The following is a 23,894-nucleotide window of genomic DNA, read 5'->3' as shown; positions in this document are numbered from 1 at the left end:
AATTGAACGTCGTATGTAAAATAACCAATAGAATGAAATTATTAAGAAAATGTTAACAATACATGGTGTTATATGCTCGAGGTAAAGATGTAATAATAACATTTATGAATATTCCGATCGAAAAATGTTGAAGTTAACGCCGTTGTAAATATGCAAACAAACTCGAAATGTACATGTAGATTTATAATTGAATTTTCGGTTGCTGCGTTGCAGCGGATTAAGTTATTGCGTTACATGATTATTAAAAAGTTTAGTTTTGTTCTAAAAAAAAACTTGCACTCTTCTTTCAATTCTTAGAATCAATTTATTTCGCGTACGTTAGTAAAATCGATAAAAAACTGTAGCTTTTTTTTATTACATGGTATATAAATCATTTTTAACGTACTAAACTGAAAAATTAAATGATTCACGATGAGGTGATGTAAATATAATTGTAATCAGTATCATCATGAATTTGTAAATAATTTAATACACTGCGTTATATTTCGAATTTCACAAGTACACAGTGATAACTACGTGTTTTTGTTCAATGAACACACGACAGATTTATTTTCAAAAAAATTTTGTTGTCTGTCAGTGACATGAGTATAAACATATGTGGGAAATATATATAAATATGCATATATATTACCATGTAACATTTAATTGATAGTAAGGTATACATATATATAAATAATACATATATATATTCTATACTCTTACATGCTAAGTAATCAATAAATATATCTATAAAATATCCTTTGTGTTTGTGAATGTGTTAACCCTATTACCTCTCCTCGACATTAACCTTCTTGTCGCCATGGACGTTTTTATATGTAAATTTCAATGAAATAAACTCAAATACTAGCATTGGCGAAAAGGAGGTTGAGATCCTTTCTAATAGTGAATCGTCTCAAGTAAATCCGCATGCAATAACGCTGCACGTTTTTTGATTTTTTTGATTAATATTACAAACCTTGCTATAGTGGTAAAAATTATTTTACAAATGAAGACGTATAATTGTCGAATTTTCTGCAGAGTCCAAATCTAAATATGAAAGTTGTAAAAGAATAAAATTTTGTACATAAAAACGTCGTTGGATTTTATCGCGGAGATTTCGATGATACCTTAAAAAAATTTATCACTACTTATGTCTGACAAAGAGCAGACGTGGAGGTGATTTCACCTGAAAGTAAGTTTTTCCTGTAAAATAGATAACAAAGATTTGATTATTACATTAAAAAAAAAAGAAATAATAAAATTAATGGTTGAGGAAATAAAAGTATGAAAATCAAACATCTGGATTGTTATTTTGTGCCGTTATCGATATTTTAATTTTTTAAATATATTTTACGCTAATTTAACAAGTGAATTCAAAAAGCTTGAAAGAAACAAGAAGAAAATAACATTTATATACTTATCATCGAAACAAGAGAAGAGAACTAGTTTTATGAAATCAAGATTCAATAATTGTACAAAAAATGATAGGTAATTTTCAAAAAAAGTATGAAAGTTGGTAGGAATTCTTTTACAGAGCTCAAAAATACAAATTAATTTATTTTTTCAATCCAAATTTATTATCTGCATATTTATCTGTACCTTTCAATGTGTTTCTTAAATTTTCAGAAATTAGAAAAACCAAATTTTTCAAAAATTTTAATAAAATTTAAATTCAAAAACTGATTTTTCAAGATAATAAAAGCAGCTCTTTTTTAAATATCAATAATCCTCTTACGAACTATAAAGATCAATCTATTAGTATTGTAACATCAGGAAGTGTTTGCAATTAGACAAAGAAATTAATATCATTTCTTAGTTTGTTGCAACATATTTTGATTGTATTTTAAGTGTTTTTTATGTATCTTTTGAAACTAATTAATTCGTTAAAGATTTAAAACATTTCTCATTTGTTTTTAATTAATCTTATGTATTTGGTTCAATTGCGTGAACTAATAATTATAAACTTACCGAGGATTTTCAGTATATAGTATTATAGACCCACAGAAACGTAAACAAACTAGAGTCAACCGACAGTAGTCTAAGCTCGATAAATCAGTATATACGTAAATTTATGAGGCCAAAAATCGATGGAGTAGGTGTACTGTTTAACGATAAAATAATAAAGTATCCACAGCATGTCGGGGATATTTCAAGGTGAAATTGTCCGTGCTAGTAGCCAAGATGACGATTCGATTAACGAGCAACCAGAAAAAACGGTCTCCTTCGTCGAGACCCCTATAACAAGAGTAAATACGCATAAAGGCCGTAAGTTGATCTAATGCGAAACAGTGATTTCTTCTCATCGTGTAACATGAGAAAACCCCGAGAAATTTAACGAAAAAAAAAAATTATACGTTGCAGTAAAAAGAATAACCGATGCCATCGAACAGTGCGAAAATATGCAGGTGCTGGACCTGCGAGGGATGAAGATAAGCGTCGATACGGCTGGGGGAATAGCTGAGGCGCTCGAGAAGTCGGGGCGTCACTTGAAAAATCTGCACTGGCCCGGCACTTTGAAAAAGCTCAAGGAAGACGATCTGGACACGGCCATGATGCGGCTGAGCCACGGCATCTGCCTGGCGGACGCCTACCTGACCGAGCTCGACTTCAGCGAGAACAACCTCGGGCCCAGGGGCATGGAGGCCGTGTGCAAACTGCTCACCTCGACCTGCTGCTTGAATCTGCGCGTCCTCAAGCTGAATCAGAACCACCTGGGCGAGGACGGCGCCAAGTGTCTGGCCAAGGCCATGCTGACCGACCCCAACGGCAATATGAACGGCTCCATGAGTCTGCACGTGTTCGAGGCGGCACAAAACAAGTTCGACGACGAGAGCGTCGCCGAACTGGCCGAGGCGTTCAAGCGAATGCGGAGCTTGGAGGAGCTGCGACTCGAGCGAAACAAGATCGGCAACTTGGGGGTCGCGGCGCTCGCCCGCAGCTTGCTCGAGAATCCCAATTTGAAGATTTTAAATCTCAATAACAACAAGATCGGCTTGCAGGGTGCCAAGGCACTGGCCGAGGTCTTGCCGGATCTCAAGCAGCTTCAAGTACTCAGACTCCTAGGTAATACTTTGACCACTGCCGGCAGTGATTTAATTGGTCAAGCTCTCGGTCTTGAATTGGATACACTCAACAATTGAGCCCCGTTATTCAAGCATTTTTGTTTTTTATTTATTTCGATTTGCGCATTATGTTAGCAATTATAATTTTTTTAAATTATAAACATTTTTTATATTGTTACGTTGGCTTTTATGTAATATTTATTTGTCTTATTGTTACCTCTATGTTCGTTGAAAATTTCAACTGTTTCATAAACAAATAATAAAAATGATCCATTTTACGTACCCTCGTTATTTGATGCCTACCGAACTTGTTTGTAGACGCATCACCGATTCTGCGCTTTACTGCGTTTCCTCTCGTATCGGGTTCACTATAGGTCGACCCAACTAAGATAACCTTATATTTACAAACATTGCGCATGCATTTGCTACTTTATGACTTTAGTTTGTTTGTGCTTTTAACGAACGTCAAAATGATCCTCTTTTTACACGTGTGCCTTGCATTTTCTGAACTAGTTGATTTCGTATCATAATTATTTATGCCTTTTTTAAAACCTCTACCCGATTATGAAGAATTTTTGGTTGCTTTTTATTTGAAGCTCTCAAACAATCTTTTAAGATGGATTCAAGCTATCAACAATCCGTCAATGGAGTTTCTCTAGATTTTCAGCTTGACGCTAATTCTAATGTTAATCGTGAGTATAGTAATAGTGCTTAATTTACATTTGATTTTTTAGTAAAATTGATTCACAAGTTTTACTTCTATTTGTCATTTTTTAGCTGAAGAAATTGCACTTGAGATCGAAAAGTGTGAAAACATGCAGTACCTGATTTTAAAGAATGTGAAGATAGGAGTACAATTAGCTCAAGCTATATCCCAAGCTCTTCAAAGAAATGGTGCTCAATTGAAGAGTGTCCAGTTGAATGGCACATTTAAAAGATTCTCTAAAACTGAAATCCCAATCTCATTAAAACACATAAGTTTGGGACTAAGCTTGTCACAAGCACACCTTACAGAGTTAGATATCAGTGATAATTCAATTGATACATCAATTGGCATTCAATCTTTAGTTTGTTTATTGTGTTCATCCACTTGTTATACTCTTAATACTCTTAAACTCAATTACAACTCTCTTAATTCCTTCAGTGGTAAAAAAATAGCACAAGCTCTTTTGGAGTGTCATGCAAACAGCATGAAAGAAACCACCCGTCCCTTAGAATTAAAAGTATTTGAGGCTGGTAAAAATTATCTTGATGATGAAAGTGCCATAGCATTAGCAAAAGTATTTAAAACTATCAAGAGTTTAGAAGAACTTAGCCTACCTAAAAATAAAATTGGTGATCTAGGTATGTTAGCAATAATCGATAGCTTATCAGTCAATCCAGGTATCAGGGTATTGGATTTTAACAATAATAATCTTAGTTTTGAAAGTATCCAGGCACTTGCTAAAATAATACCTTACTTTCTTCATCTTCAGATATTGACACTTTCAGGAAATAAATTAACTTCTAAAGGTGAAGATTTAATAAGTGAAGCTCTTGGCATGTGCAAATAATCCTTGTGCTACATACATTTTTGTTCTTAAATATTTCATGCCAATTTTCTGTGATTTAGACTATTAACTATCTGTGATTAAAATATCTTTAAATGAGCCAAAATATCTGTCCTATCTTTAAATGTATATAAAAATAATTAGATTAATGTTAATTACTTTTTGCTAACATTTATTGTTATTTGTTGAATTTTTAAAATTTATAATGTTAATTTATGATTATATCATTAATTTTAATCTCTAGTGCATTAAGTCTGTTTGATATATTGTATATAAAATAAAAATGATCGTTAAAAAAATATGATTCTATTCATTAAAATTTGTCTTATCCCTAATTTTTCATTTTTTTAATTTTTCATTATCCCTCAATATATAAATTAAATATTAATTCGATGTAAAACATTTGAGATTTAACTTCAGACAGACCCGAATTCAAAAATTATTTCAGGAGGTACTTTGGTTTAATCGAATCCATCCAAATACCCAAAGGATCCGACTGTAGATGCGAGTTGCGAGTTGCGACTTGCGAGTTGCGACCCGCATCATGCGAGAATGGAATACACTGGTTATGACATCACATGCGATATGAAGTATGTGCGCAGATTTGTACTACACATACACACACACTGCACATATTCATTCAAGCCAATTTCCCGCGTATCACAGGCTTCAGCGGCACAGCAGCCGTTACAAAAACGAGCGTCGGAGGACGGTGTGATCCTTTCAGCTGCATTATTTTTCTCGCTTATTGATAAAATACAGTCGATTGTTTATTTACCTTACTCGTAATTACGCACTCAACGGAGCCGTTAGTTTCTGAATCTGTCAAATCTGCAAAGATTCAATAATGGCGAGTTTTGATTTCAACACTTTGAGCAGTACGTTGAATGAGTCTAGCCAAAAGACCGAAGGTACCGGCGTGTCTTTTGCCGGCAAATCATTAAAACTAAACAGCGAGGATGATGGTGAGTAATGATGCTAGAAGGTTTTTTTCAATACTAGTGGTCGCTTCAATATTTTATTTGTTATAATTCGTTTGTATTAAATTTGCAATATAACCTGCTTTACTAAATGAGCTAAATATCTTCTATGTATCACGACTACAAGAAAAATATTTCAATTGAATCGCTTATTTAAATTTTATTTTATTCTTGTTCAATAGTTTATAAGGAATAATAATTAAAACATTTACAAAAAATTGTAATTTACAGTCAAACAAGTTGCTGATGCAATTGAAAAATGTGGTAATATGCAGTTTTTGGATTTGGAAGGAAATACTCTTGGTCCAGATGCTGCAAAAGGTTTATCTAAGGCCATTGAAAAACATGGAACTAACTTGAAGAGAGCTCTTTGGAAGGATTTGTTCACAGGTCGAATGAAAGATGAAATTCCAGTAGCCCTAGAACATTTGGGCCGTGGTTTATGTGCTGCTAAAACTCAATTAGTTGAGCTTGATCTTAGTGACAATGCCTTTGGACCTATTGGTGTAAAAGGGTTAGCATCATTACTTAGTTCTAGTCCTTGTTATACTTTACAACAACTTAGACTTAACAACAATGGTCTTGGTATATCGGGTGGAAAATTGCTGGCTAAAGCTTTGCTTGATTGTAACAGCAATAGTCTCAAAGAAACTGGCAAACCCTTGGGACTCAAAGTATTTATAGCTGGAAGAAACAGATTAGAAAATGAAGGTGCTACTGTTTTGTCTGAAGTATTTAAGACTTTAAAAACTTTAGAAGAAGTTGTGATGCCTCAGAATGGTATTTACCATGTCGGTATATCCGCTTTAGCTAACGGTTTATCTGTCAACAAAGGTCTTCGAATCTTGAACCTTAATGATAACACTGTTGGTCCAAGAGGAGCTGTAGAAATAGCTAATATTTTGCACAATTTCAATTGCCTTGAGCAGTTAAATTTAGGAGATTGCTTATTGAAAACTCGTGGTGCTATAGCTTTAGCTGAAGCTCTCAAACAAGGATCATATCCTTCATTGACTGAAATTAATCTAAGTTTCAATGAAATTAAGTGTCGAGCTGCTTCTGTAATAGCTGAGGCAATGAGTGATAAAACACAATTAGCTTCTCTTATACTCGATGGTAATGTATTTGGCAATTTGGGAAGAGAAGAACTTGTCAGCATTCTTAAAGAAAATGATAAAATACAAGCATTAGGTTCTATGGATGAAGATGAAGAAGAAGATAGCGATGAAGAAAACAGTGAAAATCAGGAGGAAGAAGAAGAAGAAGAAGAAGAAGAAGAAGAAGAAGCCACTGAAAACGATGAGACCAAAAGTGAATCCGAAGATTATGATACTGTGGAAGAGAATCCTAATACTAGTAAGAATGAAAATACTAGCTCTCTCAAAGTGGTTTCCATTCAAGATTTCTTGAAAGCTCCAACAGGAGAAAATTTCTTATTCATTCAAAATGATAAAGCACAAGCATTTTCAGATTATTTACAAGTGAGTATAAATAACATAAAAAACAAAGTAGGAATAAAAAAATTTCATGAAATTGATAAAAATGAAATTTTCACAATATTTTTCCAATTTAAAGGGAATTTTAAAAGCTGAAACTGAAGATTTTATAAATGAAAGCGTTAAATTGATCATGAAAGTATCTGCTCTTTATGCCAGTGGGTACATGGATGTCAGGATACCTGCTGAAATAGTTACAGATCGATTATACAAAGAATTATTTGAATTTGTAACAAAAAATAATCAGCTTTACAGTTTGAACAATTCACTACTTGTGAATTTGGGTCTTCTCAAAGTGAGTAATGTTCTTCAAATGGAAATTCAAATGTTAATTTTGTTAAATCAATTAAAAAATATTTTTTTGACAGGGTGAAGATAAAAAGATGAGAACTGACTGGAATTTAGAAGGCTGCTTCAAGGCATTGGAAAAAATTTGTCAAAAAGATTTCTTCACACAGCAAACCAGAGATTCTCTCAAAGTTTTCATTGAAAAATCAATGAAACCAAGTAGAACTCGAGTAGTAGATCCTTATCAAGAATCTAAAAGCTCACTTAAATCAGCACTGGACCAGATTCAAAGCACGTAACTTATAGAGGTGCTAAATGATTTCTAATTTTAATTTTAATTTGTACATTGTAAATCCAAATAAAAAATGAATATGAGCATGTATATTTAATTAGAAAAGAAAAGAAAAATTGACCAAGCAAGTGTACACAAAACACTCAAAACATATTTTTTTCAAATTTTGGAGTAATAACAGGTATTTTTAATAATTCGTAATTGTTTGTAATAAATCTTCTTCTTTTTATTAATGTTGATTTTTAGATAATAAATAAGAAGAGTCATAATAAAACAAAATTTTTTTTCTACATTCTATTAATGCATTGATCTCCTCTGTACTTGTGTAAAAAAGTGTATTAACAAAGTAACGAGAACAAAATGTAAAAGTGTCTGAAGATGGATTAAAAATTAAATTAATTTTAAAATTAACACAACATTAATTTTATGCCATTAAACCCTACTATCACTTTTTCTGATATTCTTGTAGAATTTTTATAGGCTAGACTTGTTATAATCATTTCATAAATTATGAATGAATTTTGTTTCCTCTCACCATAATTTTGTTGCATGTAAATTTTATAAGTATTTATAGCAGTACTTATTAAGCATGTTTTTAAATATAGTTTATCTTTATCATGTTTCACATGAAACACCATTTGTTGAATTTAAACATTAAACTTATAATGGTCATGTGTGTTAATGCTCATCTGAACAACATTTTTAAACAATAATAATTTGAGTTTTTCAAAGCACTGGTCTCACTTCACCTTGAATATGGATATCATTACAGTTTTAGTCTTGATGTTTAGATTTGATTGTTGATTTAGGGTCCCACCCAATTTGAAATAGTTCTGGATGCAAAGGTGTACAATGCTGTGATATTTGATCTATCATGTAGACTGTTGCCTGCAGAACACAAAAATGAAATATAGTCAAATTTCTTTCAATTTAAAAAGCGGTATTTATGAATTCAATAACTAAATTTTACCAAATACAGCACAAGTTGAACTTTGGTCTGTGAATCAAGACCAGTTCCAAGATCTGCAGGATATGTCACTGAATTATTATTTTTAATAATATCATTAGCAATTAACTCCTCGCACCGTGATTTATCAACATCTTGTTCATTCAATATTAATCCTAGAGCAAAATATGTTTCATCTATAAGAATATTCGATTTTTATAATTTTGTATTTATAAAAAACAACATACGGCCTTCACTAGCTGACGATGCAGACAGAAGATTCTCCAAATATTTCAAAGAATTTGGAGAATCCACAAAGAGATTTGGATAACGCCTGAGCAGCAATTTTTCAAGCAATTTGTTACCTCTATTTCCTTTAAGACTGTTATCTGGTACGCAAATCATTTCATCATCTGTTCGTCTGATAATAAGAACTCTGCCATCGTAACTAAAAATATATTTAAATTTGACATTAATTTGCTTGTTTTTGTATGAGTATGTTACGACGAATACATACGAATTCAGAAGGCTCGCAACATTAAGATGGAAATGCGTTCTTATGACATTTTTCACCAAGGGATGTATTGAAACGGGCATTCTTGCTAGCGCCAGTGGCAAAATATCATCAAATGTAGCATCTAATAACTGAAATTGTTGTGTCAAAATTTTTTGGATTTTAGCAGTAAAATTGAATAATTTTATCTTACCAGGCTTTGAATTTTAGGGTAGTGTTTAGCACCCCAAGCAGCTGTGTAACCGCCAATACTCCAACCATTGATAATTATTTTATTTTCTGCAAATCCAAGTTTGTGAATTGCAAATTTCATCACACAATCTATGGCATTTTTTTCTTGATCAGGAAATGGTGCACCCTAAAAATATTAAATTAGATTCTTTTCTTGAACACTTTTTTGTAGACAAAGATAGATAGAATTTGACTAACAGTACTACCACCGAAACCTGGGTGATTCCACCCTAAAACTGAATATCCTTTATTCATAGGTGTGGATATGATACCAATTTCATAAAATCCACAATTTCCTTCACAAGTAATAACTAATGTAGCTCCATTAGTTGTCCTACAAAATATATCGTACAAATTTGAGTAATTGTTTTCAATATTAAAAATAGTGTCATAGTAATTACTTGTGCCTCCGGTCTAAAAATATAGCATCAATTTCATTTTTATCTTGTGTAAAGAGCTTATATCTCTCTGCTCCAATTTTTATGAGATCAGTTCTGCCTTGCAACAACATTCCACCTACATGAAAAAAACTGTTTTTTTTTCAAAATTCATTAATTTATATATTTTAATAAAAACTGACTTACGCATTGCTAAATTTACAAGTGACACACTGCCAGGATAAATCAACTTTTGAGCAACCATATGAGCTATTGTATATGAAGCAATTTTACATGGTACTGCTAGAATAGCAGATTGTTTCCTTCGATAACTAGAACTATTAGTACTAACATCAGTCCTACATAATTAAATAGCAACATTTCAATTATTTTTTTCAAATAAAAACTTAATATTAATGGTATTATTATTTTAAATACAAACTTTTCTGTAATAGGTATAGTAGATACATTGAAATCAATTGGCCATGCCCAAAATTCAAAATCAAATTTATTTAACTCTTGCTTAGTTTCATTATTGTAATTTGATTTGGCGTCATCTAACACTTTCATGAATTTCATATAAGTTGGATTCTTTGCTCTGGAGTATCCTCTTGCCATCAAAGACGTAACTAAAATAATTCCAGCTCCAGTCATTAATTGAGTTATTGTCATAGCATCTGCCAAAGGTGAGCCTCTTCTGTACATGGCTATGATTATTAGAGGAATGGCATAGATAGTTAGAGACCAAGCTGTTACAAGCTAAAAATGAGAAAATAAATGTTGAACTTCAGTATTAACATAAAAAGTGCTTGTCACAACAAATTTTAGGAAACTAATATCATATTTCTGTTGTTATTATTGTTTAGTTCTTATTATTGTTGTTATTCCAATACGTATATGATTAATAGGAACAAAATGTCATCCAGTTAATCGAAACCGTCCCACAAATACTTTAGAAATTCAGCTCACCGAAAAAACTACGTGATCTCCCCATCTTTCTAATCGCTGCGCTTCATATGGTTTCTGAAAGAGTAAACGACAATAATTGAATTAATATTCTGTGGTGGAAAGGACTAACGAGATAATTCCATTTTTTTCGAAATCGAGTTTATGACATGAATTACCTATATGTTATGTCTACTTTAAGGTACAAGTGTCACAAAAGCTGAAAAGAGCACCTATCGTTCAATATAACACCGTGCCTAACGAGATAAGTCCATTTCGCTGCAAACGATTCCCGGCCAAACGAGATAAGTCCACCTTTGCGAGCTCCAAAATACGATAAAGAGTCTAGATTGATTTGAAAATGGAAGAAAATGATATTCCAACATACAAATGGCTCTCACACTCTTCGAATGTTGTGAATTTCACTATATGATTGGTACATTTGATACGCGAGGGGCCATTTTCGCGATTTTCAGTGTGGCCTTTTTTCGTTGCAAGATTTGAGATCTGACACCAGTATAACGTTAAATGAGCTATTTTATCAATGAAAAATCATTACTTGAGGTTTTTATTACCAAATAAGCGAAATTATCGATATTGAAAAAAGTGTGACTGCTAAAAGTGGACTTATCTGCTAAGCGGGGAAAGGGCTAACGAGATAAGTCCATATTTTTTGCTCCGTATCATCACTATGATGCGTCTTTCAATTTCACAAGTACATAGTTCAAAAGATACCTCATAATAGGTAAAAATAATATAGGTACAGATCTTTAGTCGTCCGCGTCTAGCTAGGCCCTCGTGCGCAACTTAAAACGCGTTTCTCTCGAAAACACGAAAAATGGAGTTATCTCGTTAGGCCTTTTCACCACAGATATTGTTACAGATAAAAAGATTGATTAACGCTTGTTGCTAAACGAAAGGACTGCGACACAATCAAGCTATAAATATTAAATTAAAAATTCATTTCGTTTAGCAACGTTATCGAGCGTTTGGCGTGCTAAAAATTGAATGCGGGTACTTAATACGCACGTCGATAAGACGCCCTACCCATGAGACTTCGTAGTATTTGTAAAGCCGTGGACTCAGGGCGCACTGCCACAGAGTCCTGATCGGTGACATGATCCAATTTCACCCGAATCGGAGCTCACTGCAAACTGAAACTTTGAAATTTGTCGGGCTTCGACATGAAACGACGACAATTCCGTCCAATTTCATCAAGAGCTGACGCGTGTGCTGCGTGTGTTTTGGTTACTGCTTTCGCGTTTGCGTGTAGTCTGCACTGTCTGCCACTAGAGACGCTTATAAGTCTGCGGTTTTATTTTCAATCATTGACGGTGGGTAGGTTAAGGTATGACTAGCACTCTAGTAGTAGTAGCGAATCGACGCTCTCAACCGATGTATGTTACCTTTAGATTTTCGATGTGCCTAGAAAAACTTGGTGCGCTGCATGCTCTCGAGTGCAGTCGACAGTCGAGGCTTTATAAGACAGACGACGTCTGAATTTTGAGGATAAATACAGTTCACATTGTTAACAATCAACATTCGACTCGGAGCAATTGACTGTGACTGACCCTATCATTTGTGCTTTGCTGTTTTCTCCCGTAACGATTAATGCAGTTCTTAAATCGTGTATGATTTAAATGTTGAAAATTGTTTAACTTGTTAAATCAAAAATACCTTCAAAATGCAGAGATCAAGAAGTCGGAGCCCCAAAAAGAAAGGAAACTTGTCGTAAGTTTGTGAACTAACACAATTTAATTCTAGCTTTGTAGTGAAGTATTGACAGTTTTTCTTTCTTTATGGCAATTAAAAAATTTACTTTATTTACAGGCGAGAAGAAATTTTGTTAGCTCAATCAAAACAAAAGAAATTTGATTCACAAGCATTGAAAATTGTTGAGCAACTACTGGAGCCAGACATTGATCATGAATGGCTTTTAAAAAATGTTAGTTGCTTACATATTTTTTGAATATTAAATTTTGTTATTTGATTAAAATAATCTCTTATGGTTTTTTTTTAGTTGAAAAATATTAGTAGATGTCACATGGAAGATGTCATTGAAGAGCGTGCTATATCTAAGTTGTGTGGCTATATTCTTTGTTCAAATCCATTAACAGAGACAATTAAGCAGCAATATCGTATTTGTTTGAGAAGTAAAAAAGTTTATGATGTTTCAAAAAGAAAAAATTTTTGTTCTTCAAATTGTTATGGAGCATCCAATTATCTACTTGAACAGATGTTAACTAGCCCTCTATGGGCAAGGGAAAAAGAAAAGATCCCTAATTTTACAATTCTAAACAAAAATGATAACTTAATAATCAATCATGATGAGATAAGCTTTAATAATAATTCATCCACAAATGATGCAGAAGAAAATAACGTGACGTATTCTGAAACACTTGAGGAACAAGCTACTGGAAATTTAGAACAATTTGTATTAGAGGCTCTTAAAAATATTGATAAGAATGATGATAACAAACATAGTGCTACTGAAGATGTTAGTGCAGAAAATAATACAACATCTGAAAACAAAAGTTTGAATGATGAGAAAAACAAAATAAACAGAGCAGAAAATTTTTCAAATGACATTCAGGCAAATGATGAATTAGCATCGAAAAGAAATAATAATACAAAGAAAAAAAGAGTACATTTTGCTGAACCCATAAATGATTTTCAGGATAATGAATCATCAGATGACGAAGTACTCGAACAGCATGTTTATTTTACTGATGACCAAACACAGAAAGAGGAAAATCAAAAACAAAATCAAATTGCTACAAAAATTGAGTCCCAAAATGATGTAATAAATAATGATTCAGACGATGATCTAGTTGAACAAACAATTTATGCTGTAAATAATAATTCTGACGATGTCGTTCAAAATGATCATCATTTACACACAAGTTCAGATAAAAATGATTTGGAAAGCTCTTTACAAAATGAAAATACTTTAGAAAGTGAATCTGATTACTATGATAACGAAGAGCAAATTCATATTGGAGAAAGTAGTGACAATGACACAATTGGTCAAACTTCAGAAGATGATGAAAATGTCATTTATGAAGAAAGTACTGACATGTATGAAAAAATTTTGTCATCATTTGATACTCCGCCAAGTAAAGACAAAGAAAATTTAAAGACATCTAATGACTTTGATTCACATTGCTCACCATCTGTGGAAGCAAATAAATTAGTAACTCAAGAAATGAATAATTCATGCAATTTAGAGGCACAGCTTGCATCAAAAATAAAAAAAGACAGTGTTACAGATGAAATAGCAAATAATAATGATGAAAACAATCCAAATAATAAATCCATTAATACAGTTAATGATGAAAAAATTATTGTTGATCAATTATTGACTAAAAAAAAAGATAAAATAAATCAAACAAAAACAAAAAAAAAGAAAAAACGCTCAGAGCTCGATGCTACCTTTACTTCAAGTTTAGCGAAAAGAGTAGAAATTAGTTTTCATGAGTGGGTTCAAGAAGAAACTAAAAATTTCCTTTTTGGGGATGAATCTATCAAACAAAAAGCTATTGAAATGATTGAAAGGCAAGAAAAATATTCTATCTTGTGTAAAAAATTGAATAAATTACAGTTTGATGATGAATTGGAAGATGAAAAGTGTCTTGCAAAGCCAAATTTAAAACCAGCTCCACATTATTCTATTTTAAAAGAAGAAGGACAGAAAATTGATATCAAGGTAAAATTTTGAAATATACTTCATACAAATTGATATTTAAACTACTACTTATTTTGCTACAGGTCAGAGCATTTTATCAAGGTAAGCTTACCTTTGATGAATATGAACCATCTCCCTCGGAAGAAACAGTTGAAGATACTAATACATTTGTACCTTTGACTGAAGCACATGCACCCCAGGCATTGAGAAGAAAAATATTTTGCGAAAAACTTGACCACATGTAAGAAAAAATTATATTACGCAGAGAAATTTTTGTACACATTCAAATTGAAATTTTTTTTTAAGATTGCCGGAACTTCTGCGAACCTTAGGAGGTAATTCTGAAGCATCAATCAGAACAAGTTTAAAATATACTAGTGCTAAAAGCAAGATTGTTAAAGCACTTGTGCACACATTTGCTTTGTCTGCTAAAAATATAATCTTCAAAACTGCTGAATGGACTTTAGTAGGACTTATAATAATAAAAATGTAAGTTCCATAAAAGTAATATCTTGCACAAAAATGATAAAAGAGTAGTATGAATAATAATATTATTAAACATTTTTTTAGGATCAGTTTGTTGGACTCTTGGCTTCTGAAATTTCTTTCAACTCAGCAAGCTAAAATGTATCTTACTATGATTTTGACTTCATATCAATTAGAAGCTAACTATTTGACATATTTTGTCAATTCCTTAAATACAAGATGAAACTTTTAAAAGATAGATCTTATTATTAAATTTGACTACGTCTTTAATTTTAATATATTTTAAAAACTTTGATAGTGTAAAAAAATAAGTGATGATATGCTGATCGTGTTAAATTTCACGCTAAAAAAGACAACACATGTAATTATTTTATAAAAATGTATTTACTTTTTTATATAAAATCGAAATCGTTTTAATTTCATATTCTTCATTACATTTTATGTGAACACATGAATACAAAATTTTATTTTACTCAATTCATACTTCGTACATTTTTTAACATAGAATAATCGATTTTTTTTCTTATTATATGTGTTCTAATTTACATTTTCTATACAAAACCACTGGTTAAAAGATTTAATTCAAAGTATCTGCAATTGTCGGAGGAGGAGGTAAAACAGGCACTGAGCTTTCAATATTAGATTCAGATGGTGTAGCTCCTTTCTTTTCATTCTTCCGATTCTCAATTTTGTCTGTAACTTGCTTGTATAATGTATGTATGCCTTCATGTTGCTAATGGACAAAAAATGTATTATTAGAAATTTTACACTTATATTTGTGGAGTAATTCTATGCTTGAGTATAGCTATTTACCTGGCTACTAGGTTCCAATGATTTCATTAGTGTTTTAAGTCTAGCAGCTGGAAGTTTTGTATGAACCCAATAGATCAATTTCAGTATATGCCGAGTAACACTATCTTTTGGCATTCCCGCAAAGAAAAATTCATCAAATATAACAGTACAAAATGATTCGTTTGAAAATTCGTCTGCCATGTTATTAACAAGTATGATTACCTAACAAAATAGAATAAAAATTATTATTATGCATCAACGTCTTAAATTTCAAAATTCATTCTAATGAACTTACAAGAGTATGTAAAAATGGATCTTCATAAGCTCTTTGTCCTTCACAATTTGGCAGAGTAGCAAGAACACGCATGAGCCCTTTAGCATCACCTTTTGGTTTTACTTGTGCATTTAACCCTCCTACTTGAAGAGCATAATACATAGCCAGGATAGCCGCAACACCAGATAAATGTGCATATGCCTGGCAAGCATCTGGAGGTGGTCCTGAATGTTCAATAATGGCAATAGCACTTTCTCTCTCGTCTGGTGGCAATCGTTGATTTAACTGTCTAATTTGATCATCAACCTGGAATGAAACAAAGTTTATAAGAATCTTTTAATAATGTTAACAATTTTTTAAAATAAATTCTTACCATAAGTGACATTAATGCTGGTATAAATTTTGTTACTACTTGGCTGTCTAATTTTGGTTCTTTAAATTCTTGTGATTCAATTATTTGACAAGATGAAAGTCCCAAGGCTAACATTCGTAAAAGCAATACTAAAATTGCATTTTCTCTAGGTAATGTTTCTTGATTAATAAGGTGCCAAGCTATTTTCATTGCACTACTAGCTAAGAAGTTTACTGCGTATGGATCACATAGGGTCATGCTTAAATCTCCCAAAACCTCTTCTTGTCCTTTCTATAAAAAGATTTACTTTTTAATAATTATCAACTAAAATATAAAATTAATATTGTTTGTTTTTTTAGTATCTCAAATATAAGTATTTATGCAACTTATAATCATGCTACTCCATTAAAGGTAATAAAAATATTAACCTTAATACTGTCTAAAAATCCTTGTAGTTCTCGAGATCGTTTGATATCTACATTTTTTTCTCTTATGCAAGCATCCAGACACCAAGTGAATTTATGGCATGGATCATAAATAATTATATCTTGAATCTGAAAATAATTAAATTTGATTTATACTTAATAAATTTTGAGTTATAATTTACATTGCATAACTTAAATTTACCTCCAAATCATGCAGAGCCATCAATAATTCTGCTCTTAGCGTGCAGTAGTGAACATTCTTTGTTTTTACAAATAAAGTTCTTAAAAATTGTAGAACCATATCATATAACTTAAGACAATTTCCTATCATGTGTGCTAGTTTTTGTACAACTTTACCTTGTCTTCTGACCTAAAATATAAAAGATTTTTGTAGAGTTCATAAGTTAAATTGATAAAATTTAATGAAAATCATACCTTAGGTGAAGGAAGGAAGAAACCATTATTCAAATTTTGATGATCAAAAAGGACTTGTTCTTTTTCAATGATATAACTACTGAACAAAGGAGAAACTTCATCGCCAAAAAGACTTTGATTATCTTTCCAAATTTGTCTTTTAACTTCTGTGTCTGCATCAGCATACAATTCTTTTTCTGTCACCAATACTTTCAAATATTTGTCATCAATATTAGGTGTGTTTCGTAATATAGCCATAACTACTGGTCGCAATGCAGTTGTTCTAATAGCTGGAAAGCATTTAACTAAAAGTTCGTTCAATTGAGGAGAATTTTCTTTTTCTTTGCCATTGTTGCCAATTTCATTGATTCGTTTTATCAACTGTTCTCTTAACTCTTCTAAAACAGATGCATGAAAATCAAACCTTTGAACTCCATGAAGATCCAACAATGGTAACATAGTTGATAGAGATGGTAATGAAACTCCATTTTGTGCCTGCATAATGAAAGTAATAATAAATTGGATAAGTAAGAAAAAGTGTATCAAAAGGTAAATCTGATAAAAGTATGAAATTTACCTGAAATTCTTCAATAGCTTTTAAAGGGTCATTACAGCTTGTCAAGGAATCTTTCAAAAATGCTTTTCCTGGGATACCAAGATCCTGCAAAGGATCACCGGATGATATCACCCCACTCTTGTCAATCGGCATTTTATACAGTTAATTTTTAACTTTTTTAATATAGTTTAATTTTTGCTCAGCAAAGTTGTTTACTTTTTGACACTTTACGTACACAAGCATAAAATAATGGGTTATAACCTATCAATAGGTCTAACGAATTTAAAGAATTTAACAACAGTATTAAAAAATTACACCTTATTTATCTCAAATTTATCACAGCACTAAAAGACATGAGCTTGATCTCGGTTCAATAGTCACTGTATCGAGTATTTCTATGCAAATATCTATATCGTTGCGGTAAGATGAGCGTTCGGATTTCAGAATAAAACTGTTTATGGACGCTGAACGCGTGCCGGCTGCCGACTGACTGCCGAGTCCCGAGCCGACCCAAACTCCGACTATCCACAGGTCTCTACATTTCTCTATTCCCCCTCCTCAAAACAAACTTAGGAGACCGATTTCTGCACCGTTTTTCATTAATCAATCCAATGGACCTATTGAATCTTAGTCTAGACACTGAGGGGGTTTTGTATGCATTGGAAGGTACCACAAAAAAGGAAATGTATTTTTACGCATTTCGACCCGCTGAATCCGAATTTTCAACTCTCACCTGGCTCAAAAAGTCGAGTAATTTGTTATAAACAAATTAATTATTTATACGGCTATAACTCCTAAACTATTGAATTTTTACCAAAACAATTTTTTTTTATTTTATTGTACGCAAAAAGACAAAAATTTCCTTTTTTTATTCGTCTTGATACGACCAATTAAACCGGAGATATTGTTAAATAGTACAAAATGACGATATTGCATAAGGTCAATGTGTAGGGCTCGGACTGCCGCGTCCATATATAATTCATTTACTACAATTTTTTACTAACAATATCTCTGGTTTGATTGGTCGTATCAAGACGAATAAAAACTGGAAATTTTTGTCTTTTTGTGTACAATAAAATGAAAAAAAAATTGTTTTGGTAAATATTTAATAGTTTAGGAGTTATAGCCGTATAAATAATTAATTTGTTTATAACAAATTACTCAACCTTTGGAGCGAGGTAAGAATTGAAAATTCGGATTAAGCGGGTCAAAATACATAGAAATACATTTCGTTTTTTGTGGAACCTTCCAATGCATACGAAACCCCCTCAGCGCCTAGACTATCTCGTTTGGTTTCACTACTTATTTTAAAGAGTTGGCAAAGTCAAAGTAGGAATGAAAATTTTCAAACCCATTTTCTAGGATTGATTCCCGATGAATATTTCAATAAATTCAAAAGACCTTAATATTTCTCCTTATAAAAACAAAATATATATTGAATCTCAGAATACTTTTTATTTCGATACAGGTACTTTTGAATTCTAATAGTCTGTTATTATTATTTAATGTAATACATTTATGCACTTTATACTTTTGAAATTAACGCTTTCGTAATATTTATAATTAAGGAGCAGTTTGATTTAAAAATGAACTTAAAGACCCAGTGAATTAAACTACGCAAATTCATTATTAGGTATCAAGAGATATGAAAAAAATTTGGTAAAGATCTGGCGCAAGTAGGTGGAAAGATCCTCTTGTAAGTAATGCAAATAAATCCATGGGTGTTAGAAAATTCTAGCGATTTGGATTAGAAACTAATGCAGAGATATCAACAATATTTTTACTTAATTTTTTTAAGGTATTAATAGGGGAGACCGGGGTGTGTTGGCGCTATTTTTAAACAACGGTTATTTTTTAATCGATATTAGGATTTTATCGATGAATTTTTTTCACAGATAAATAGAGCTTGTACAGACCTAACTGTATGTATGTACTTTTATGCCAATCAAAAAATATTTCTTCCCTGTTTAGGCTTTTTTATGTAGTGAAGACACAAGTGTCAATTTGCCCCTGCGGGGGGTAAGTTGGCAAAGCTTTGGGGCAAGTTAGCACAATAAAAATGGCGTTTTATTTGGAGTTCATTTTACTCTGAATTATTTTTTATTTAACATTTAATGAATTTTAACGTCATGACCAATAAATTCGAAGCAACTACATTCGATATTGCTAATTTTCGATGTTTTATTCTAACTGCGATAACTCATGCAGGCATAAACAAATCGATCTGAAAATTTTACATAGCATTGTTTGGGTGCTGATGGAGTGCTGTATACTTTTTTAGCAACATCCGTGTATCCTAATATATAATAGAGGCACGCGAATTACGAAAACCTGTGTTCATATATACCTATACTAGTGTACGTGTAGTATCAGACATTAAACGCTAAACATACTCCCTATTTTTGTGTGCTACTGCCGATTATCCCAATAATAATTTAGACGACTCCACAAAAAACTCATTGAAATATAGTTTTATTGCGATACTCATTGAAGCTACTATTATTAATATCATAAGGCTGAAACAAATATTACACTGATGTCATATGTAATTTTGTTATATAAAATTCAGTCCCTCAGCATTTACAAATGTAGAAGCTCGAAACTGCACATATTTTAGCTTTTTCATATCGTATACTTTTTATCGCACGAAGTATGTCTTCTTTTGTCGCACTAGCTCTGTTTGTTTTTCTAATATAATTGCGAACGATTTTGAAAAAAAAATTTTTTCGACAAAAAATATGTGCCAATGTCCCCCAGAATTTTAGTGTCAATATGCCCCGATCACTCCGACATTATAAAAAAAACACTTAATAACAAAGGGCATTATTCGAACACTAATTTAACACTTCGGTACATTACTCAAGAGGTATCTTAATATAATAGAAACAAAATTATCACAATTACTTTATTCGATGGAAAAATAATCGAAGTTTTCGTAGAATTTAATATTCTCCTCGGTCTGTGGAAATATTTCGATCGCCCCTGCTTCGGTGCTCAACACTGATTCGAAACTGATTTTCTGTACAAACATCCATCATCATAGATTGTTTAAATTAATGGTAGCGCCATCTCCTTTGAAGTAGCTGATAAGGAGAAATATGCGGTGTGCCAACTTACCTCGTATGCCAACACACCCCGGTCTCCCCTACAAGCAAATCAAATTCTTGGTGGAAGTATATAATTTATTTATTTCTTTATATCGTTACACTTTTTAAAAAATATACTTTGATAAATATTAAAAATAATAACATTTAAAAATTAGTATTGTGGTATGTAACATAAATTGCAATGTTTGGGTGATTAAAAAAATTACAAATTCTATCATTCCAAACAAATAGTCAAAAATTTGATTAAACTTAATATTCAATCACAATAAAGAAATAATTTCAATAGCAGCATAGAAAAGATAATTAGCCAAATTTCTTAATGTATTTTAAACAATATTATACAAAAGAATATCATAAAAGATGTGAACAGTTGCATTTCATTCATAGCAGCTCCTGTGAATATTAAACATTAAACTTTCTCATAAGTGTTATGGATTTTTTTATTATAAATCTAACTGATCAATTACCTGAATCTGCAGAGTCCAATTCATTGTCTTTATCAGGAACGCATCGTTTGCTCGATGCAGTGTAATGATGCTCTGGCTCACAGCGACAGCGACGCTGGGCGCAGATGGCCGAGCCGAGGCTCTTGCATTGGGCGCTCTCGGTGCACTCGTCGTCGAGATTCCGAGCTTTCGGAAGGCAGCTTGTTCGGTCGGTGCTCATCGCGCGGGCATCTGGACACTCGCACGAGCCAGACTTGCAGACGCTCATTTTCACTCTTTGACAATCTTCCGTCTTAGTACAATTCTCCACTTTGCCAATTCTTGCAGCTGTAAATTAATTTATAATGATTTTTATACTTGCATGCTTATTTGTATTGAATTATAAATGAGCCTCCGGTATGCAGTAGACAATTTTGAGAAAATGTAGAACGTGTAGAAATTCACAAAAAGCCAAATAATTTGCTACTTTTATTCTTGATTAATTATGCAAGCTCTAACATGATCACTACATAATGAATCGAGTGAACAGCCGATAAGTATGTACAAAACATTAAAAGTCGAGATGTGGCAGACTTTGATCTTTCATTCAATCAGCTCATAAAGAATTTTTATATAGAAGAGCTGGTTTATAAAGAGACTTTTTAACTAGAAAATAAAATCGACAAATACCTTCATCTTGAAACTTCGGCGTGGAAATAAGTTCTTTCTCTGTGCATTGGTCGTAATTATCTAGTTTTCCTGGATAAAGACAATGGCAAAATGGTACGAAACATTTTGGTTTATAAGCTGCCTTGATCATCAAGAGACAATCATTGTCTGAATTACACAGTATATCGAAAGCACCTATTAAAAATTTGTAAAGAATAAAGAAAAAAAATGAATTATTTTATATTATTGGTCTCTTGTACAACAAACTTCACTTACCGATTTCTTTATTCAAAGTTAGAATGAGGAATGGTAATATAAATGACGCTCGCTTCATGGCTCGCTGAATCATATTTGATTAAATTTCAGCAATTTTGAAAGTGAGAGACTAAGTTATGTGAAGCACCTGTTACATTCGCCTGGGAATGTATGCAACGATACAACGATAACGATGTAGTTACTGCAAGCCAGGCAGTATCACTCTCTTTTAGGGCGATAATTGCTGCAGCCCAAGATTCGCACAATTCGCCAATCGTCTACGTGATGATTCTAGGACCGAGTAAGAAGAAAGAAAAACGTAATACTGCGAGGGTAAAAGAAATAACCGAATTGAAAACGCACCGCGGGGCAAACGAAATAATGAAAGCGCGCGAAAGCATATAAACGGTTAATTGCTGAGGCTCGTCCGCGTAACACTGCGGAGGAAAGCAGTAGGTTTGGCTGTGAACAACAGCGAGCAGTTCATTGGTCAAGAACTGCCCGGTAAGCAAAAGCATCGGACCTGAGACAATTCTATCGTTGAGGCCCATCCATGAATGCCAACGAGGCTTTCGGAGACGCGGAATCGCTGGGTCAGCAATACATGACTTATCGGTGCTCCTACTTGATACGCTCGCGATGGTGCAAATGCGCTGACCTCGACGCGACTACAGAAAAGTACAGAAAATTCTATAATTAAGTACCCATTACAAAGTATTGACATTTTTTTATCGGTTAATTTTTTTTATTTTTATTTTTGATATTACGTATATTAAATTTTTTTCCCTGATGATTCCAATTGTTTGTTTTTCTGTTTTTTCGGTAAGAGATCGTTGCACGAATCACAAAATATTGAGCAGTACATAAAAATGTACGATTTACAACATTTCAGTTTCTACCCGTTTGTTCAGAAATATTGTTCAGAAGCAGTAAGAAAAATCGATTCTGCTGTAACGTCATTTTCGTTTATTTTTTATTTTCAATCTGAATTAGAAATTCAACAACAACGCATACCTATGTTGAAGTTAGTACGTAAACCGATTTGAAATTATCTTGTTTACAAATAAGTATCAGCTGTTTGCTTCAATTTGCCCTGTGCGAAAAAAATATTATTTATGCTCTAACTGTTTGAGTGAAGGATCCATAAATATATCAATTCATAATAAGATTTTCACAACCTACAATAGTATACGAATTTGTGGATTATAGGTATGAAGTTGTAATTATTTTTCTAATTTTTCTATACAACGAATAGCCTTGTAAAATTATTTCTTGAACACTAACTTTTAAATAATTTACAGCGCTTTGCAATGCAAAACACGAATATTTGTAATGGTATGTTTGGTTCCAACTCAAGTGGCCATTTAATTGAAACTTCGACAGATATGAATTCATGTCGTGAAGAAATCAATTGCAGTAAAAGCTATGAACAGAGTAATAACTACGGTAAAATAATTTGGAAACACGAAGAAAGATTAGAAAAAGAAATCAGAAATACCAATGCTCAGGAAAGAAAATCATACTTTATCAGTGTATCGCCTCAGCAAAAATATCAAAACCATCACCTAGATGATGAATTTGATGATCTTGATGATGATTCACTCAGAGTTATACTCTTAGTTGTGGTAATTGTATTACTGTTGATGTTAGCTTATTTGTGCACAGTTATAATTTATTATTAAATTTGAATAAGTTACTTGAGCTTTCATGTACAGATGTAAAATTTATTCGATGAAAAATAAACATGGTTTGTCATTCACCGTCATAAAATATGTATTTTACATTTACTTATTA

The 23,894-nt window shown here is 32.3% G+C and overlaps 7 protein-coding genes across 11 annotated transcripts; 4 read left to right on the top strand and 3 right to left on the bottom strand.

Annotated features, from left to right (window-relative positions):
- The first annotated feature begins 1,963 nt into the window (after nucleotides 1–1,963).
- Nucleotides 1,964–3,198, top strand: LOC106655145 (ran GTPase-activating protein 1-like). Its single transcript, XM_014375367.2, has 2 exons — nucleotides 1,964–2,244; nucleotides 2,341–3,198. Exons 1-2 carry the CDS (start codon nucleotides 2,115–2,117, stop codon nucleotides 3,117–3,119), a joined length of 909 nt encoding a protein of 302 aa, XP_014230853.1. The 5' UTR covers nucleotides 1,964–2,114; the 3' UTR covers nucleotides 3,120–3,198.
- A 65-nt stretch (nucleotides 3,199–3,263) lies between these two features.
- LOC106655146 (ran GTPase-activating protein 1-like) lies at nucleotides 3,264–4,702 on the top strand. The gene is made up of 2 exons (XM_014375368.2): nucleotides 3,264–3,733; nucleotides 3,819–4,702. Exons 1-2 carry the CDS (start codon nucleotides 3,658–3,660, stop codon nucleotides 4,592–4,594), a joined length of 852 nt encoding a protein of 283 aa, XP_014230854.1. The 5' UTR covers nucleotides 3,264–3,657; the 3' UTR covers nucleotides 4,595–4,702.
- A 519-nt stretch (nucleotides 4,703–5,221) lies between these two features.
- Nucleotides 5,222–7,863, top strand: LOC106655217 (ran GTPase-activating protein 1-like). Its single transcript, XM_014375492.2, has 4 exons — nucleotides 5,222–5,556; nucleotides 5,803–7,052; nucleotides 7,147–7,362; nucleotides 7,436–7,863. Exons 1-4 carry the CDS (start codon nucleotides 5,439–5,441, stop codon nucleotides 7,652–7,654), a joined length of 1,803 nt encoding a protein of 600 aa, XP_014230978.1. The 5' UTR covers nucleotides 5,222–5,438; the 3' UTR covers nucleotides 7,655–7,863.
- A 93-nt stretch (nucleotides 7,864–7,956) lies between these two features.
- On the bottom strand, nucleotides 7,957–11,923 carry LOC106655218 (protein ABHD16A). Of its 2 annotated transcripts, none has more exons than XM_014375493.2 (11): nucleotides 11,690–11,923; nucleotides 10,685–10,738; nucleotides 10,158–10,474; nucleotides 9,923–10,074; nucleotides 9,740–9,854; nucleotides 9,537–9,672; nucleotides 9,301–9,465; nucleotides 9,111–9,238; nucleotides 8,842–9,041; nucleotides 8,618–8,769; nucleotides 7,957–8,535 (listed from the first exon to the last, which is right to left on the bottom strand). In XM_014375493.2, exons 1-11 carry the CDS (start codon nucleotides 11,777–11,779, stop codon nucleotides 8,422–8,424), a joined length of 1,623 nt encoding a protein of 540 aa, XP_014230979.1. In that variant the 5' UTR covers nucleotides 11,780–11,923; the 3' UTR covers nucleotides 7,957–8,421. The 2 variants fall into 2 exon arrangements, with proteins under 2 accessions (XP_014230979.1, XP_014230980.1); XM_014375494.2 differs by having other exon boundaries at nucleotides 11,708–11,922.
- Nucleotides 11,924–11,932: 9 nt separating this feature from the next.
- LOC106655215 (putative RNA polymerase II subunit B1 CTD phosphatase RPAP2) lies at nucleotides 11,933–15,089 on the top strand. 3 transcript variants are annotated; one of them, XM_023461299.1, is made up of 7 exons: nucleotides 11,933–11,994; nucleotides 12,073–12,391; nucleotides 12,491–12,605; nucleotides 12,681–14,366; nucleotides 14,429–14,586; nucleotides 14,652–14,834; nucleotides 14,916–15,089. In XM_023461299.1, exons 2-7 carry the CDS (start codon nucleotides 12,345–12,347, stop codon nucleotides 15,052–15,054), a joined length of 2,328 nt encoding a protein of 775 aa, XP_023317067.1. In that variant the 5' UTR covers nucleotides 11,933–11,994; nucleotides 12,073–12,344; the 3' UTR covers nucleotides 15,055–15,089. The 3 variants fall into 3 exon arrangements, with proteins under 3 accessions (XP_023317067.1, XP_023317066.1, XP_014230976.1); XM_023461298.1 differs by having other exon boundaries at nucleotides 11,933–11,998; XM_014375490.2 differs by having other exon boundaries at nucleotides 11,936–12,008.
- Nucleotides 15,090–15,196: 107 nt separating this feature from the next.
- Nucleotides 15,197–18,117, bottom strand: LOC106655216 (negative elongation factor B). Its single transcript, XM_014375491.2, has 8 exons — nucleotides 17,666–18,117; nucleotides 17,110–17,583; nucleotides 16,877–17,044; nucleotides 16,678–16,803; nucleotides 16,271–16,540; nucleotides 15,919–16,203; nucleotides 15,645–15,845; nucleotides 15,197–15,564 (listed from the first exon to the last, which is right to left on the bottom strand). The coding sequence occupies exons 1-8, from the start codon at nucleotides 17,795–17,797 to the stop codon at nucleotides 15,409–15,411; spliced, it is 1,812 nt and encodes a 603-aa protein (XP_014230977.1). The 5' UTR covers nucleotides 17,798–18,117; the 3' UTR covers nucleotides 15,197–15,408.
- Nucleotides 18,118–20,798: 2,681 nt separating this feature from the next.
- Nucleotides 20,799–22,539, bottom strand: LOC106655015. 2 transcript variants are annotated; one of them, XM_023461423.1, is made up of 5 exons: nucleotides 22,249–22,539; nucleotides 22,122–22,185; nucleotides 21,867–22,040; nucleotides 21,219–21,524; nucleotides 20,799–21,144 (listed from the first exon to the last, which is right to left on the bottom strand). In XM_023461423.1, exons 2-5 carry the CDS (start codon nucleotides 22,177–22,179, stop codon nucleotides 21,068–21,070), a joined length of 615 nt encoding a protein of 204 aa, XP_023317191.1. In that variant the 5' UTR covers nucleotides 22,180–22,185; nucleotides 22,249–22,539; the 3' UTR covers nucleotides 20,799–21,067. The 2 variants fall into 2 exon arrangements, with proteins under 2 accessions (XP_023317191.1, XP_014230686.1); XM_014375200.2 differs by having other exon boundaries at nucleotides 20,800–21,144; nucleotides 22,122–22,539.
- Nucleotides 22,540–23,894: the final 1,355 nt, after the last annotated feature.

This window comes from Trichogramma pretiosum, unplaced genomic scaffold (genome assembly GCF_000599845.2).
Source record: "Trichogramma pretiosum strain Unisexual culture from Peru unplaced genomic scaffold, Tpre_2.0 scaffold2, whole genome shotgun sequence".
NCBI classification, from domain to species: Eukaryota; Metazoa; Arthropoda; class Insecta; order Hymenoptera; family Trichogrammatidae; genus Trichogramma; species Trichogramma pretiosum.
The sequence above is the reverse complement of the archived record's forward strand: the minus strand, read 5'-3'. Positions and strand labels throughout refer to the sequence as shown.